This window comes from Thermobia domestica, chromosome 6 (genome assembly GCF_964235325.1).
Source record: "Thermobia domestica chromosome 6, izTheDome1.hap1.1, whole genome shotgun sequence".
In the NCBI taxonomy this organism is placed as follows: domain Eukaryota; kingdom Metazoa; phylum Arthropoda; class Insecta; order Zygentoma; family Lepismatidae; genus Thermobia; species Thermobia domestica.
The window spans coordinates 201,340,803-201,359,875 of NC_137459.1; the positions used below are offsets into that span (position 1 = coordinate 201,340,803).

The window sequence follows — 19,073 nt, forward strand, 5'->3', positions numbered from 1 at the left end:
GCATACCATACCATAAACTAAAAACAATCGCTATTAGTAATAAATACTAAGCTAATTCTGAATAAATACGTCATCAGAAAAACAAAAAGTTATTTCATTATTATATTGTTTCGGTTCTTATTAGCATAACAATTATACACTTTCTACAATGTTTTGTAAAGCAAAACAAATTGAACAGGATCGGATGGGATTCGATCTGGGGTCAAAACAGTATAAGAATTACTAATCCGTCACTCTTCCCACTTGACCACACAGACTTTCTTTTGTTGCTTATCTTTTTCTTAAGAAATAAATGCCCATGGCTATAGAGCATGTCACTTCCAAACTTAAGACAACAGTTTTTCTCTTTGTTTATATATTTCCGTACAACATTTTGGTTACAGAAGCTAATTTATATTTGGCAGACAATTTACACCCTAGATTTAAGCCAATAAATGCAATATTTTACTCCACTTTCCTGTTTCTTGATTCAACTGTCCCCCTGTTCTGTTACCAATTCTGTAATTCCCTCTACAATCGTGCTGTGCTACTCCAAAAATTCCCTCGAAAACATTATTGCCAGTATACACAAAACCGAACATAATTTTGTTTTTGCTTATATTTTTATTATTTTATTATATATTTTTGGAAATATCCCCTTAGATGGATTGCTTTCTATTATCTCCACATACTAATAAATGAATTTTACCCATAAACATAAGGAAAATGAAATAATTGAGAAAAATCGTGAGTTACAGTATACGCGCAATTTTTTTTGCGCATGGGAGTACGTTTGGAGGAATGGGATTTCAGTGAAAATCATTTGTCTGTTTACTGTATTTTCAATAATTTTAAATAGCAAAGCAATCTAGATCTTGACTAGAGTGTTCTACTGTAAAATTTAGTGTTACTTCGTCGACCAAAAGTTAATGGAATGGAGCACTTAACAAATTAAAAAAAAAAAGATATCTTTAAAGCAATTATGTTTTCTAACTTAGATTGATGAGCATTTAATTATCTTTAAATATATTTTCTATCAAGACAACTACGGCGACAAGTTTTTACATTAGTTAATTGAAATTGAAATACATAAAGATAGGATTATAAGAACACCTTTATAACTTAGATCCACGAGGGGATCAGATAAGTTTCCCGCCTAACATAATAAGTTAATTCATATTTCGAAATACTTACAGTATGTTATATAACTATATTTTATATAACGCAAAAAATCGTAAATGTATTTCAAATACTTCTCTTTTGTTGCAGGTTTGAAGTGACCATGACGAAGCACATTGCGGCTTTTACCAAATATGAGAAGAGAATAGTACTTAAATACATCTTCTCAAAGAATATGGGAGCGAAGGAATTTTTTGTTAAATTGACACTGACAATGGTTAATGACTGTCCTTCATACAGCACAGTGAAATCGTAGGTAGCAGAGTTCAGGAGAGGCAGGAAGAGCACCGAAGATGAGGACAGGCAGCGAGAGAAGGTGTGGAAAACCCAAAACAGTGGTGACCGTGGAAACCGTGGGTCGTGTGCAAGACATGATCCTTGCAGACAGGCGAACTGGTCTGTCAAGTATTGCACAGAACTTCTTGGTATGACAAAATTGACGGCAAAAAGGATGTTCAAACTCCTCCAGCTGATCAGAAGCGAACAAGACAGGACTGTGGACAGGATGTGCTGCGTCGCTTTTTTGTGAGTGCTTCCAACGTTATTAAACAAACTGTTATTGTTGATGAAACGCGATTATACGTATGTGATCCCCAGTAGCGTAGCATTAACTTTCGCAAAGGGGAGACAGCACAGGCGCACCCACGAGGGGGCTGGGGTCAACCAGGTTCCGACATCCCCAAAACTTCTTAAGTCAATATATTTTATTAATTTTCTTAATAAAACTATGCTTGTTTAGTAGAGAAATTATTGATGTAGAATGAAAATTTGATCTTACATATCATCTTTAGTATTTCTCTTATAGAAACAATGTAGTTCCATATTTTTTTCTGAAAATATAGATGAAAGTACTTTACAGTTATTTGTCTTGTCGAGTGCAGAATAATATCCGTTCAATACTACATAAATGTAGTGGCTTGGATCCAGGGCCGTAACTTGTGGGAAGCAGGGGCAATTGCCCCCAAGAGAAGCTCCCCGCCGTTCGAGGGGGACCCATTTTAAGACAAAATTTGCTTACTCCATATACGATACGAACATGAAATTATAAATGAAGCATCAAACAGATTCACTACATTACATAAATAAAACAAGCACACAAAAGGAAATAAAAGAGTCGTGGGCCCATTTTAGTAAAAGAAAAAATGTCTGCTATTAGGGGTCCTAGAGATAGTATTTATTCGTAAGGCTTTGAGATTTGTCAATATTGTCCCCTTAATTAATTTGTCATGTGTGGAACGAGCCCAGAGGTGTAACTAACGGCCCCGCAGACCTTGTCGTACTTGAGGGCCCACAGGCTCCAGGGGGGTCATAAAGAGTAAGAGAAAGATGGAAAGAAGGGGCCCAAGAATTAGAAAAACAACTTTTCTAGGGGATCCAAATACGCGTATTAATCCTTGCCCCCAGAAAAATCTAAGTTAGGGAACGCTGCTTGGATCCCCCCAAACCCTGCACCCCTCCGCCATGAATGGAGTTAGGAATTGTCTACCCGGGCAGACCTTTTGGTCAGTGTCAGACCTGTGGAACACTTTCTACACAAATGTGGAGTTAGCATATAGGTGGCATTTTATTTTTTGTCAAAAAGTTGGGTGCAACTCCACCCTCCCAACAAAAAACTGGGTGCGTGCCTGGTAGATATTATTATTATTTCTTCTCGAGTTCGGAACCAACATTAAGTTGTAGGGCCATGTCTCATACAGTTTCGGTGATGGAAAGGAATATGAAACTCCTAACCTAATTTCGTTATAAACTGATTTTTGCGCGGTTGCACTACTGTATATAGCATGTGGAGACTTAATTTTGATCAACAAAACCCTCAACGTTTAAATCAAACAACTATACCGATAATAATTCATTCTGAAGAATCTCACAAGCAAACCTTACGTTTGGGTGAATCGAGTTGCTGACTGAGACACATATGAGAAAGTAGTACTAAATGTGGTCAGTATTTCAGTGAAGTTGTAGGTGCGAAGCTTCAGGGGTTTAGGAGATACAGCTTCCAGAACATCACATGGAAGTACAGAATAGTCTTCATACAGTTGAAGATAAAAGCTCTGTAAGACCTCTTGTAACGACAAAAGGTAAATAACAAATATATGGGTACATATTAGGACTAGGGGGAACCCATATAATAAGGATATACCTGACGGCGGTCATCTTGAAATCCGCCATTTTGAATTAAGGTTAAATTTTTAAAATAGGAATAGGGTCATGTGATACATGATTTAAGGCGGAAATTTAATCAGAAGAACAATGGTGACGTTAATTTTGATTTACGCGCAATTGGTAAAATGTTACAGGGAAATTTAATATTGTTGCAGCATATGTATGTCATTTACCCCACCTTGTAAGTTTTGTGTTAATGATAATAATTAATTAAAAAGCAGGTGGATAAACATTAGGTCTATGGTAAGAGTTGCCTTGATGGCGGCCATGTTCAAGTTCGCCATTTTGAATCAGATAAAAGTTTTAAACAAAACGCATGACATTGACACCTTATCAATAGCAAATTTTACCATTGACAGTGACAGTGAAAGGGTAGACAGTGTATCATAGCATTCTAAGCCACTGGTGATCCCGAGACCCGGATTACTCCGTATGATGTGGGTTCCTGTCACCACTGCGTGGCGCGTCCTCAGGTTGCGAATCGAGGAGAAATCCTCTAAATATAGAGGTTAGCTGCGAATATACTGAATAAGCCGTCGTGGACAAAGGACAAGGAGTAGTCCTCCAGCTTGGGCGTTTGGGTGAGGCTAACAACCTCATCCTGTAAAAAAAAAAAAAAAAAAGAAAGAAAAAAAGAAAAAGGAAAAAAACACTTGTTCAGAAACATTCACAGAAGCCTCGGATCAGGAACTTTGCATGACCTCAGCAAAGGAAAATGGACATGAGATTTGGAACATGGAAGTCTTTATAAGGCAGGCGCGTTAAAATCAGTAACGAATGAGTTAGAAAAATGGAGGATGGACCTAGTAGGAGTTCAGGAAGTTAGGTGGGAAGGAAATGGATCTGTGAATTCCGGAAATTTTACGTTCTTTTACGGGGAAGGAAATAAAAATCACCAATTATGAACAGGGTTTTTCGTTCACAAACGAATAATATCAACAATTAAGCGGGTTGTATTTTTTTTTATTACTCTTAAGGGTCGAAGGTGTGATATTATTGTTTTAAATGTACATACCCCAACAGAAGATAAGAATGACGATATAAAAGACAGTTTTTACGAAGATGTGGAACGGAGATTTGACCAATTCCCGCGATACCATATGAAAATTATTTTAGGGGATTTCAATGCGAAGGTAGGATGAGAGGATATTTTAAAGCCGATTATAGGGAACGAAAGTCTACATAAGGAAAGTAATGAAAACGGTGTTAGACTCCTGAACTTCGCTACATCCAAAAATCTAATCATGAAGAGTACAAAATTCCCACATCGCGACGTTCATAAATATACTTGGACGTCACCAGAAAGAAAAACACAATCAAATCGATCCCGCTTTAGTATATAGAAGAAGATAATCTAGCATAATTGATGGTCGGTGTTTAGGGGAACTGATTTTGACAGTGATCACTACCTGGTAGCAGCGATAATAAGAGAGAGATTGTCGTTGAATAAAGGAAATATTCAATGTCTGAAAACGGAGAGATTTAATTTAAAGAAATTAGAAGAGAGCCAGGTAAGAGAGGAATACCTAATTGAAATTTCGAATAGATTGTCGGTTTTAGAAGATTCGGAGTGCATTAGTGTTGACGATGGATTGAAATTTCAGCATTAAAATAGCATTAAAATTTCAGCAAAAGAAAAATTAAGACACGCGAAAATACGTAGGACCATGGTTCGACCAGGAATACATTCAACGGAGAAAAGAAAACAGCCAAATTACGTTGGTGACAAAATCCGAATGAAGTAACACAAAATTTCGTAGACATTAAGCGGGAAACTTCCAAAACCTGCAGAACAAAAAAATGTGCATTTTTAAAGCTAAAATTAAGGAACTTGAAGATAATAGTAAAAATAAAAACATTCGGGACATGTATAAGGGGATCAACGAATTTAAGGAAGGCTCTCAACTTCCTGCCTATATATTAAAGAAAGCTGACAGATCAGTTCACACTGACACAGAGAGCATCTTAAACAGATGGAAAAATTTCTTTGACGAATTGCTTAACATACAGCCAAAAATTAACGTGCGTCTAGAAAGGGAAAGACACACCGGAGAACCGTATATTCCAGAACCTAACCGAATAGAAGTAGAAATCGCTATAAAGAAATTAAAGAAACACAAATCTCCGGGTGTAGACGAAATTCCGGCTGAGGTAATTTTAGCTGGAGGCGAAAAATTGTGGAACAAAATTCCCAAACTCATTCTACTTATCTGGGACAGGGAAGAATTGCCACAAGAGTGGAAAGAAGCAATCATTGTTTCAATTCACAAGAAAGATGACAAAGCTGACTGTAATAACTATAGAAGCATTTCCCTTCTGTCAACGTCCTATAAAATTCTCTCAAATATTCTATTAGCAAGATTGACCCCACACGCAGATGAAATTATGGAAGATTATCAATGCGGATTTAGACGAAATCGATCAACTATCGACAAAATATTTACCATTCGCCAAATACTCGAAATGAAGTGGAAATATAATACCCAGATACATCAACTATTTATTGGTTTTAGAAAGGCTTACGACTCGGTTAGGAGAGAAGCATTGTACAACATTCTTACAGAATTTGGAATACCCAAAAAGCTAATTAGATTGATTAAGGTATGTTTAAATGAATCCCAAAGTAAAGTCCGGGTAGGAAAATTTTTGTCCACGAGTTTTCACGTTGAAAATGGCCTGAAACAAGGAGATGCGTTGTCGCCATTATTATTTAAATTCGTTCTGGAATACGCTATAAGGAAAATCAAAGATAGCAACCAGGGCATACAGTTGAACAGTATTCACCAGGTTATGGCATATGCTGATGATGTAAATTTAATAGGGGATGATAGGAGGACAATAGAAAGAAATGCAGAGATCTTATTAAACGCTTGCAGGGACATGGGTTTAGAAGTAAATGCAGAGAAAACTAAATACATTGAAGTGCGTCGGGACCGGAATAAAGCAAATTATGGATGCGTTAAAATATTAAATAATACGTTTTATAAAGTGAATAGTTTCAAATATCTAGGATCAATATTAACAGAGGAAAATCATATTCACGGAGAAATTAAATGCCGACTAAAAGCAGGGAATTCGTGTTACTATTCGGTTCAAAATCTCTTGTCGTCACGAATTCTGTAGAGGAATTTGAAGCTTAAAATATATAAAACGATAATTATGGCTATTGCTCTGTATGGTTGCGAAACATGGTCGCTTACTCAAAAGGAAGAACATAGATTGACAGTATTTGAGAACAAGATCCTGAGACGAATATTCGTACCCAAGAGAAACGTGAATCGGGAATGGCGGAAACTTCATAACGAGGGATTACATAATTTATACGGTTTACCCAACATTGTTAAGGTCATCAAGGCTAGGAGGCTCAGGTGAGCAGGTTATGTATACAGGATGTAAGAAACTAGGAACGCTTTCAAAATCTTAACTGGAAGGCCAACCGGAAAACGACCATTAGGAAGACAACATTAAGGAAGATGAGAGGACAACATTAAGATGGATCTCGCAGAGATAGGATTACAAAGTAGAACTTAATCCAGTTGGCTAATGACAGAAGTCAGTGGAGAGCTTTTGTGAATGCGGCATTGAACCTCCGAGTTCCATAGGCCATAGTGTTAGTTGGTTAGTTAGTTAGTGAGTTAGATCCCGATACCAAAACTCAGTCTATGCAGTGATATCATAATGGGTCATTAAGGCCGAAAAAAATGCCGCAGAGAAAAATCCGCTCGGGAAGTGATGGGTGTCATTTTGGGGGGTTGTGAGGGGGTAATACTGAGCGTATATCTGAGGAAAGGCACTATATTGAATGCTGGGAGATATGTGAACCTGCTGGAATAATTGCGTACTGCATTGAATAAAAAGAGGTAAGGAAATCTGTCTAAATGCATGGTCTTCTTGCAAGACAACGCTAATTGCCACAAAGCAGCAATCGTAATAGACGAACTATGTGAATTAACGTTCGACATCATTGACAATCCCTCTATTCTCTAGATCTGGCCCCCTCAGACTAATATTTTTTCCCAAAACTTAAGATGCACCTGAAGGAACTGACTTTAAAGACACTGATGACGTCATAGCAGCTGCAGAGGCATGTGTGCGGCACAAGACGAATTATTTTATTAGCATGGCATATAATTGCTGCAGGATCGTTGTATGAAGTTTGTCAACCTACAGCACAACCACGTTGAACGAAATGCTGTTAGTATGTACCTGACATTATGTTTTCACTCCAAGGCCATAAACTTATCTAACCCCTCGTACAACGTATATTTTCCTTTTCTAGTTGATGTTGATTTTCCAGCCAGTTGAGAACTCAAAAAAAATTAGTACTCAACTTATTCTACTACACTAACCTTGTTTACTGCATCAAGCTGGTCGAACAATAATCCATTAGCTAACTCGTATCCATTGATGTTTGCCTCATTTTTCGAACAAGGTAAAGATGAAACACTGAAACTAGTTTCAAGTTGTTTGATTGAGGTTTCAGTTGAATTAATTTGTTTAGCTACTTTCTTTAAGACAGGGCTTCGTTGACGTGGTTTCTGAAAGTAACACATTGCTATATATTTATCACATTTTGAAAGTGTAACTAAGAATATCGCATTATTGCAATATGAGAAGCAGAAATTGTTATGAGATATCTTGAGAATAATCAGTTGCCTTATGAATTACTACACTGGATTCCTCGAAATGGAACATCTTTGTTTATTAAAAAAATACTAGTTGTAAAATGCACTAGTTGCATTTTTTATACTGGTCTTCATAAATGAGTATTTAATATTATTATAACCAAATTTATAAATATTTCCATGCCAACCCAAGAAATTATATAGAATTATACATATGTAGAGAGAGATAGAGAGAGTTAGCAAATTAGTCAAGTTATATTTGTTTTGAAATTTGAAAAAGAAAGTGAAATGCTGTTGCGTTCCAACATCAAAATCTAGCTATTGTCAGTCGATTAACACACTCTGCTATTCACTAATCAAATACAGTGATGAAAAAACGCAAAATTTGGCACTCAACGAATTTGATCTTAACTGCCTTAAACTTTAGTTTTCTATATTCATTAGATGCGCTGAAAGGAATGTTGTGTGCATGAATACATTAAACTATAACGTGATGAATAATATCTGCAAATTTATAAGATGTTTCGAAAACATTCAGTTATTCTAATATTTTATGTTATTGGTACACTCACACAAGTGTTATACACATGGTAATCCAAATAGTGTGGATAAATTGAAAGAGCAGATTGAACATAACGTAACAAACATGTTCTTTCAGGATTGAATTTCGGTGGACTTAAGTGGCTAAACCAAATTTTGTCTGACTGATCCACTCAAATTGAACTGAACAATCTGACCTGTATGTGCGTGTGCTTCTAATGGAATATACTTCGCGCATACCATAATATATCTACACCTGCCAAATTCACTGGGTACACAACTACAGATTGACGGATTACGTTGTACATGTACCATTTAGAAGTGTCCCCCGCTGTACCACTGATGATGACTGTAGATAGTTTTCATTTCAAAAGTGAACATCGGTTATAGACAGATATATATATATATATATATATATATATATATATATATATATATATATATATATATATATATATATATATATATATCCATGGTGTCTCAAAAGTCCCCTGACATGGAGTAACTGTTACTATTAGAGTCACAACAAAATGTAAGAGGAGAAACCATCTGCAAATATGATGTTTTCAATCTAAAGGAAGACATTTTTTTTTTAAATTGGACGAGCCGTTTAGGCTGTAGACCCTTTCCGCGTCCAGTTTTAAAAGAAAATGCATCGTTGCCATTTAACAGGACCCGCAACATGAGCGAATGAAGTTACTGTTTGAAGTGGAGGCTGGCCATCGACACGTTAGCGTAAAAAACGGTAACTTCATTCACTTATCTTCTAGGTCCTCTTAAATGGCAACGTTGCATTTTCATTTAACATTAGACGCATAAAGAGTCTACAACCAAAATGGCTCGTCTGATTTGAGAAAACTCATTCACTTTAGACTGAAAAAGTTATATTTGGAGACGCTCTCCCCTCTTACATTTTGTTGTTCTGTCAGGAGACTTTTGAGACATCCTGTATACATACATACATACATACATATATATATAAATATAATTAATGTATGCTAGATTATTTTTTTTAAAATGTAATGATGTAATTTAGTTGGTTTACTTGGTAGTGTCAGAGAAACTTTTTTTTCTCACTTGACAAAACTAACAAATCCAGTCTTTCAGCTGAACATATAGAAATCAATAATTTTCATAAATTATATTTCTTAAGTATTTGACAATATTTACCTTTTTTTGTACAATCAAATTACATGTAATCACTGTTAAAGAGAATAAGCATATGAATGCATACGTGTCAATATTCTTGAGAACGCTTAATTAGGTAATAGTGTTCATCAGAATCATATGTGGACATCTGCCAAAGATATATTAGGTAGCCCATCAAGTTAATATTGTAATAGCAATATAAAAAGCATTACTAATGAAACTAGAGTTACAGTTTCTTTAAAAAATTTAAAAACAAAACATTAAATATAGTAAAATACGAATGTCGCGAAACATACCTTTCTCTCCTGAATTATTTTGCATATTACTTCAAACATATAAAATATCCAGAAGCTTGACCAAAGGTATAAGGCAGTGGTCAGATAATTCTCGTTAAATGATTTCAATTGAAATCCCTGCAAAATAAAAAAAAATAACAATAAACAAATAACTTATTTCTTTAGTTCATCGTTGTGTAGTACTGTACTTTAGATTAAGAAAGGGTGCAGAAAATATACTTAAATCTAAAAAAATAATAATTCTTCACCAAAAACCTTAAATGGTCTGTTTTAGGATAAACGATGTGTCAATAATAATAATAATAATAATAATAATAATAATAATAATAATAATAATAATAATAATAATAATAATAATAAGCAATCTCATTTTCCTTTAAAACATTCTAACCGAGAAGTAAGTATTGTATTTTGAATTTTGATAAATAAGCTGGCAAGTCAGGCTCAAGAGACACAAACACTATACATAAGTATATCCTTCAGAAATATAATATTTAAAATTCGTGGTTGCAGTGAAAGTGTATCGTACAATTGACATCTGCATATAAATTATGCGTGCGTAACTAGGAATAACTACTAGCGTTATTATTATTATTATTATTATTATTATTATTATTAGTAGTAGTAGTAGTAGTAGTAGTAGTAGTAGTAGTAGTAGTAGTAGTAGTAGTAAAATGAAACCTCTCAACTTTGACACTCGTCTACCTGGCATCTTCGACACACAAATTAAAAAAAAGAATCGAATATTTAAAAGAGACACCACAAAGATAAAGGATAAGGACCAAACGTTAACAGCAAGTTATGATCTGATGATTCGCGATATAAAATAGCTGGAATTCCGAGACGAAGTGACGAATAACGAAACAGAAAATATTACATATTATCCTGAGAGAACAATTGTGAAATTCTGAGAACATCTAGAGGATGGGTCACTAGAGTGGCCAGCTGTATTTAGTATGAGAAAATTGAAAAAAAAAAATCATATGAAATCTTTGAGTTTTACGTCCCACAGTTATGCCGGTTAGGCTAAAGGAGACGGTGATGATGAGTGATGAACGAAATGGTGGAATGAAGAAAGTGGGAGGAAACGGGAGAACCCCGAGAAAACCCACGCACACGGTGTTTGTCCACCACAAAGTTCACTTGGCGGGGGCTGGGATCGAACCCGGGACTCCAAGCACCAGAGGTGAACGCTCTACCACTGATCCACCGCGGCCCCTATATGAAAAAAATTGGTAGATAATGTGGAATAAAGAACAAGCTACAGAAGGGGAAATAAACCCTTGTAACTCACTTCTCCACGTAAAGTTCAAATTCTGAAAACAAGCATATACCGCAGTGCAATTTTGGGGGACATGGTAGCTCAGTGGTAGATCGTTGATCTCTAGCGCGTGAGGTTTCTGGTTTGATCCGTGGCCAAGTAAGTTTTGGTTGGACAGCATCGTGTCCGTGGGTTTTCTCGGGTTCTCCTCTTAACTTCTACATTATCATTCCAACAATTCTTTCATCATCATAGCCTAATGGGCATAACCATTGCATGTTAAATTGAAGGGTTTCATTTGATTTCTTTGAAGAGCGATTTTTTTTCCCTCGGAATGTTGTTTTCTTGTATGTGTGTGTATTTGTTACTATATGTGCTACTGTTCAAGTTAATTATTCAATGAATTTCTAATGTACGTACTTCGTACAGTATGCACCCTGTATTGTCTTGCACGTATTTCAATATGAAGATATTGTAAAAGTATTCAGCAAGATCACCATGATATGTACCCTAACAGCACAAGATGTGTTAGGCATGTGCCATTTAGGTGTCCCAGCTACTTTTTTTAGATACCCGATATTTGGCACATATGGTATTCATGTGCTAAGTGTATACTTCAACTAACTAAAGATTTAGGTACTTGTTACACCTAATTGATATTTGCGACTATGTACACTCCGCATCAAAAAAAAAAAAATGCGACAGCTAACGCTGTGCAGCAAGGTCATCCAATATACACCTTATTATCCCATAATCGTGTCAGGTAAAGAGACCTCCTCTCTCTTCTCCTTTTTGCCCTGCCATAATAAAATTAGCTAACAACATACGCGCAATTCTAATTTCAAACTACACATGTATTAGTTTAGATAAAATGAAATAAAACAGAGACGAAACAAGAATCATAAGTTGATGCAGGGAGAAACTGAAACACACACAATGAAAAATTTAAACCAAGGAATGTATATTGCACAGAGACACAGAAATCAGGCAGAGAGAGAGAGAGAAGAGGGGGGAAGAAGAAAAAGAAAAGGGAAAACAGATAAAAATGTGGAATTTAAAAGTAGTAAGAAAAGAACCTAACATTATAAAATTCCGTTTCGAGAAATCGAACTGTAATATAGAAATAACGTTTGTTTCTATATATTTTTTCAGAGCTATTCGAATATATAGAGGATGCTTTAAACATTCATTAAGTCATTTTCATAAAGGATAGTATACTCAATTTCAAGTAGAACTGTATATCTACAAGGCATCTAGGATGTCAAAAGTTTAACACACGCTTTGTTTCCGTGTGGTTCGGTTGCAAATTCTGTAGTGTTCATTGGAAGTGCTGATCCAAAATACATTATAATAAACCCAATAGGTAGCGTAGATCATATCCTCTATTTCAGACTACTAATGCAAACTAAACAAAAAAGAAACTAAACGAAAAGAGAAAGAAAGAAAAAAGAACGAAAGAAAGAAAAAAGAGAAAATTGAATGAGTGCTATTTTACTGTTACATTTCTGTCAGAAATATCATTTATTAAAAGTCCAAACTGTATCGTAGTGGAAACTTAAAAATGTTCAGAAGGAAAATTGGAGCTTTCTTATAGATGTAGCATGTTACAAATTTCAACGTGAATAAAAGAGGTTGAATTATAGGATGGAAACAAATTTTGTGCCGACATAGCATAAATAATATTTTGTTTTCAAATAACCAAAGAGGTTACCATCTTCTTGTCCTTTTCAAAGATTTATCTGTTCCGAAGATTCAGTATCGATTACATCTCTTGCGTATATAACGTATTTCGCACAGATAGAATGAACAGGCTACAGCTCAAACGGGTCATCGCGTCGGTCGGATGATGTAGGTTAGGCGATAGATCACCACTGGGTGGAGGATTCAAACCCGTAGTGACCCGCTAATTCGACTGAGACTCGGTACTCTAGTGGACAAAAAAGAAGTTTCACTTATCCCCTTAAATTTAAACAGTATTTCTGTTCGAGATAAGCAGGACTGCAGATGTTATCCCCAGAGCACGAAAAACACGATGCTGAAGTTCCCCGTTACCTAGATTTTCTTGCTCCGTTTTAAGTTTGGAACACGCATACGCACTTGAAGTGCGTGTGTGTGTGTGAGAGAGAGAAGGGGATAAGTGAAAAATGCAAAGACACGATCGGGAATGTCAAAAAGAGAGAGAGGGGATGAATATAAATATGAAACATACTTAACATTACAGTGCATGATATAGAAGGCACAAATCTTTTTATTCGAATTATCGCGAATGATGCACTGTAAGTTCTCCAACAGAAGATGAATCTCTGTTTGCAGCCTAAGTGGCCGCGGTGGCTCAGTGGTATAGCGTTCACCTCTGGTGCTAATGATCCGGGTTCGATCCCATTCCAAGCGAAGTGAAATTTGTGTTGGACAAACACCGTGTGTGTGACTCCCTCGTTTCCTCCTACTTTCTTCATTCGATCATTTTATTGAGCTCTCATTATCACCGTCTCCTTTAGTCTAACCAGCATAATCGTGAGACGTAAAACTCAAAAAAATCATTTTATTTTTTTCTGTTTGCAGCCATTATTTTATGTGAAAATCATAATGCGTGATGGGGAATGGAACCGACATTTTTCATTTGGAAGTCTAGCACTTTACCACTACACCACCGATTTCCTTACCTAACGTTGTTTAACAAGTATTGTAGTGTTTGTTTTTGAGAACGACAACAAGTAAAGTGTATATGCAGATCAATGATGTGTCTGGAATGTCCTGGTAATTACCTTGCCCTTTCCCAACCAACATTCGTAAATTGTCTCCACCATGATATAGGTGTTTTCTTCCACTTTCTTACGTATTGCTTGTCCAGTATGATAAGTCGATTCTTCACAATCACTTTGTAAAAATATCAACTTTGCCGTGAACAGGATTTGAACCTATGTTATATATTTGTATTATTCATAATGCCATTACGTTACTCTTACACTATGATGCGACCTGTAATTACAAGGAAAATATTACCTACTTTAGTCCTGACCTTTGGAACGCACCGGCTTCTTTCTCTAAGGTTATTTACACCAAAGTGAACAACGAAATTAATTTATTCGACTACCTACAGAGAAATTAGTGCCCACTAAAAGAGGAAAAAACATACAATCCAGGAAAAATTACAAAAATAAAACGTATTTTACAGTAATTTCGCCGTGCAAGTTCATAAGTACCCAAATAATAATAATAATAATAATAATAATAATAATAATAATAATAATAATAATAATAATAATAATAATAATAACCTATATTATCAATTGAAAGTAACTATGTTTGTGGCTCCTAATCTCTTGAACCACCCGACCGATCTCGATCAGATTTCCAAAATTGATAAGACTCTGACTTTGAAGCTTTTCTATCATTTCACTTTAGCAGATGAGCTTTGGGGAAGGAGAGGGGAGATATATGAAAATCAATAAAACGTAATAACTCTTGAACAACAAGAACGATCTCTATCAAATTTTCAACGTAGATAAGGTTTGGATATGGGACAACTTTTATCACTTCATATAAACAAATGCAAATGAAAGTGACTATGAGGGGAGGGAAGGGAAAAGTTAAAAAGAATGAATAAAACTCGATAACTCTTGAACCAAACGATCAATCTCCATCAATTTTTTTAACACAGATGAGGTTCGGGCCTAAGATGATTTTTATCATTTCACTTTCTCAAGGGGGAATTTAGGAGGGGAATGGGACAAGGAGATATATAAAAATAAATAAAACTTAATAACTCTTGAACCATCACACCAATCTCGATCAAATTTTCAACCTAGAAATAGTTCGAACCTGAGATAATTTCTGTCATATCACTTTGACGGTATAACTTAAAGGAGTGGAAGGGGCAGCGACATTTAAAACAGAACGAAAAATGACCGGTATTAGTGGCGAATCTATCATTCTTTGAGTTGTTGAGATTAACAGTTACACATCTGATGCTTTCTAAATCCAAATTCAGCCCCTGAAATTGGAGGAAAGGAAAACATATAAGTATGATCGAAATAACCAATATGAGTGTCGAATTCATTATTTTCCGGCCCGCTGAGGTGAACAATGACACTGCAGATCCCGTGTCCCACAACAAAGGTATGGGAAGGGGATATATAAAACTCATCGAAAATGTCTGATATCAAAGAGCGCTTTAGTAATAGTAGTAGTAATAGCGCTTTAGTATTAGTAGTAGTAATAGTGACTGAGTAGCGGAACATATTGCTACTTTCTTCTCAATTTAATCCAGCGAAGCGGGTAATTGATGCTAATAATAATAACAATATTAATATTAAAAATAATAATAATAATTGACAATTATACTGTGGATGAGAAGTTTTATTATTATTATTCACATAATTTTGAACTTGCACAGCGAAATAACTGCAAAATATGTTTTATTTCTGTATTTTTTCATGGATTGTATAATACAGCTATCTAACATAGGTTCAAAGCCTGTTGACGCCAAAGTTAGTTTCTTTACAAAGTGATTGTAAAGCATCGACTTATCACACTTGACAAGCAGTACGTAAGAATGTGGAAGCAAACACCTGTATCATTTTAGAGACGATTTACGAATGGTGGCTGGGAAAAGGCAAGGAAATTACCAGGACATTCCAAACACATCATTGATCTGCTGTATACACTTTACGTCTTAGGGGCCGCGCTGGCTCAGTGGTAGAGCGTTCACCTCTGGTACTTGGGGTCACGGGTTCAAACCCTGCTCCCGCCAAATGAACTTTGTGGTGGACAAACACCGTATGCGTGGGTTTTCTCGGGGTTCTCCCACTTTCTTCATTCCACCATTTCATTCATCTCTCATCATCAACGTCTCCTTTAGCCTAACCGGCATAATCGTGCGACGTAAAACTCTAAGATTTCATTTTTCACTTTACGTGTTATCGTTCTCAGAAAAAAACACTACACCATTTGTTAAACAAAGTGTGGGTAAAGCAATCGGTGGCGTAGTGGTAAACTGCTAGACTTTCAAATGAAAAATCTCGGATCGATTCCCCATCAGTAGTATGATTTTTTTCGCAGAAAATAATGGCTGCAAACAGAGACTTAACTTCTGTTGGAGAACTTACAAGGCATCACTTGTGATCATTCGAGTAAACAGTGGTGCGTTCTACATCATACACTGCAATGATAAGTATGTTTCATATTTATATTCGTCCCCTCTCTCTATTTCTTCACATTTCCCTACCCTGTCTTTGCATCTTTCACTTCTCCCCTTCTCTCAGTCTCACACACACATGCACTTCATGTGCATGTGTGTGTTTCAACGTTAAAACGGAACAAGAGTCCTATATACCTGATCTGGAAAATCAAATTAACTGGGAACTTCGGCATCGTTTTTCTCGTGCTCTGGGGTTAACATCTCCAGTCCTGCTTATCTCGGAGAGAAACATTTTAAACGCAAGGGAATAAATGAAATATCTTTTCCATCCTCTGGATTACCGAGTCTCAGTCGAATTAGCGGGTCACTACGGGTTTGAATCCTCCACCCAGTGGTGATCTATCGCCTAACCTACATCATCCGACCGACGCGACGACCCATTTGAGCTGTAGCCTGTTCATTCTATCTGTGCGAAATACGTTATATACGAAAGAGATGAAATCGATGCTGGATCTTCGGAACAGATAAATCTTGGGAAAAGACTAGAAGATGGTAACCTTTTTGGTTATTTGAAAACAAAATATTATTTATGCTAGGTCGACACAAAATTTGTTTCCATCCTATAATTCAACCTCTTTTATTCACGTTGAAATTTGTAACATGCTACATCTATAAGGAAGCTCCAATTTTCCTTTTGAACATTTGTAAATTTTCATTACGATAGAGTTTGGACTTTTAATATATGATATTTCTCATACAAATTTGGTAGTAAAATAGCACTCTTTCAATTTTTTCTTTCTTTCTTTCTTTCTCTTTCTTTCTTTTTCTTTCTGTTTCGTTTTTTGTTGAGTTTGTATTAGTAGTCTGAAATGGAGGATACGATCTACGCTACCTACTGGGTTTATTAGAATGTATATTGGATCAGTACTCGCAATGAACACTATTCGGAGTATATTGGGTGGCCTAGCTGCACGGCGTTAGCTTTCTCTTTTTTTTTCTTGCGGATTGTGCAACAAATGTTGCTTTTATATATCTGGCTTAGCTTCGCACTGTTACAGTCATTTGTCTTTTATTTCGTCACTTGGAACATGAGTGCAAACTTTTTTAGATACTTATGACACGTAATTGATACCTGCAGCGTCACAGGAATGACAGTCAGCTGTTTGCATTTGCTCATTCGCAGTACAATGCACGGTTCTCGGGCTTTCGTCTCCACTTCCTGTTTCAAATGGCAAGCGATAATACGTATCTGCGTGTAATTGTGAATAAAAGTAATAAGCCTATTACTATAAAGTGGTTGGTGCCTATAGAAATAGAGTTCTTGCCTAAGTCAAGATTGGTAGTGCTGGAGAAATTTTGTTTATGGCTGTTGAAAACACTGTTAATGGACTCTGCGCCGTTGTTTCTCTATTTTGTTTCTTGAAGTGTCAACTTAAACTACTCTTGCACTCAGGTACGCAATTCCTACATCAATCTCAAACACCCGAACCGCTTCTCTTACACAAATAGTATTAGAATAATGTGTCTGAGGAAGGCTATTATATATTTGTGTTATAGCCGAAACTGTAACACAAATATATAATATTAAAATATACTACTTTGGTCAGTTGGAGTTTTATTAGTTATCTTGAATTTTCCATAGCTACAATGAATAATTTATAAGCAGTACTGTTGGCGAAATTGATAATTTTCCGTACGTTCTTATTCTTTATTCTCAACATAGTAAATATTGAACTGATCACAAATGCATGAAAAATTCATCTTAATTTTTATTCATCAGTTATATGGTCACTTTCTTCTAAATTCATCTTCCAAATTTAAAGCATTTGTTGCTTCTTTTTTCTAAGCGATTGTGTACTAGCAGCAACAAATGCATCAAATTTGGCAGATTAATTTAGAAGAAACAGATGGCATAACTGATGAATAAAAATAACATGAGTCTTTCATATATATGTGATCAGATAATTATTTACGTATGTTGGTGACAAAAATTAGAACGTTCTCAAAATCATCAATTTCTACAAGTGTATTGCATACTTAAGGGGAGTACGATATACAGGGGTATATTTAACAAGTACTAGGTACATTCGTTTGAGGTAGCAGAAATGCATAAGGTACATGCTAGGCACATACATAGCATGTGCTGAACAGCAAAAGCACATGATCTGTACGTGGCTGGAATGTATCTAAAGTACTGTCGACGACATTTGCTTCTGCCAATAACATACTTAGAACATACTAGGCACGATACCCAGGTATATGTAAGGCATGTGCTTAGGAGCGGACATAGACAAGCCATCCATGACTATCACTTGCCATCTGTGTGCTTTCTCTCTCATATGTACACAAGGCACATACAGGGCACATTCCAGTGTACCTGAGTAGATTCTTGGCATCTTTTCGCCCAAATTATTGAGGCAGTTTGGATTGTAGCAGTTCCTAATGATATATTCCGTGGCGATTCGTGACATTTGACAGTTCTTACTGATATATAATAATTGTATTCACGGATGGTCCTTTTGTAGTGTGACAATTTGAATGAAACGTATACTTTTCGCGCGTATTAATTAATCACATTGTATATGTAAATCACACAGGCATATAATAAAAACTACGATAATATATGCACCTATGAATTACTAAGCGTACGGACGTTTTATACGGAAAGAGAATATGACGTATAATGGATCATTTCCGTTGTTGGAATTTTTAAGAAATGTGAATTCGACAAGCAGGATATA

At 35.9% G+C, this 19,073-nt stretch overlaps 1 protein-coding gene across 4 annotated transcripts in view; it reads right to left on the minus strand.

Moving 5' to 3' along the window:
* LOC145688404 (metal cation symporter ZIP14-like) overlaps positions 1–19,073 on the minus strand; it is a 511,696-nt gene that overhangs the window by 158,412 nt on the left and 334,211 nt on the right. For 3 of the 4 annotated variants that reach the window (XM_081762589.1, XM_081762588.1, XM_081762586.1), the window contains exons 4-5: positions 9,932–10,048; positions 7,671–7,859 (exon numbers count right to left, since the gene is read on the minus strand). In XM_081762589.1, the coding sequence (XP_081618715.1) occupies positions 7,671–7,859; positions 9,932–10,048 (306 nt within the window). The remainder of the gene's footprint in view (positions 1–7,670; positions 7,860–9,931; positions 10,049–19,073) is intronic. The other variant, XM_081762587.1, reaches the window with a different exon arrangement.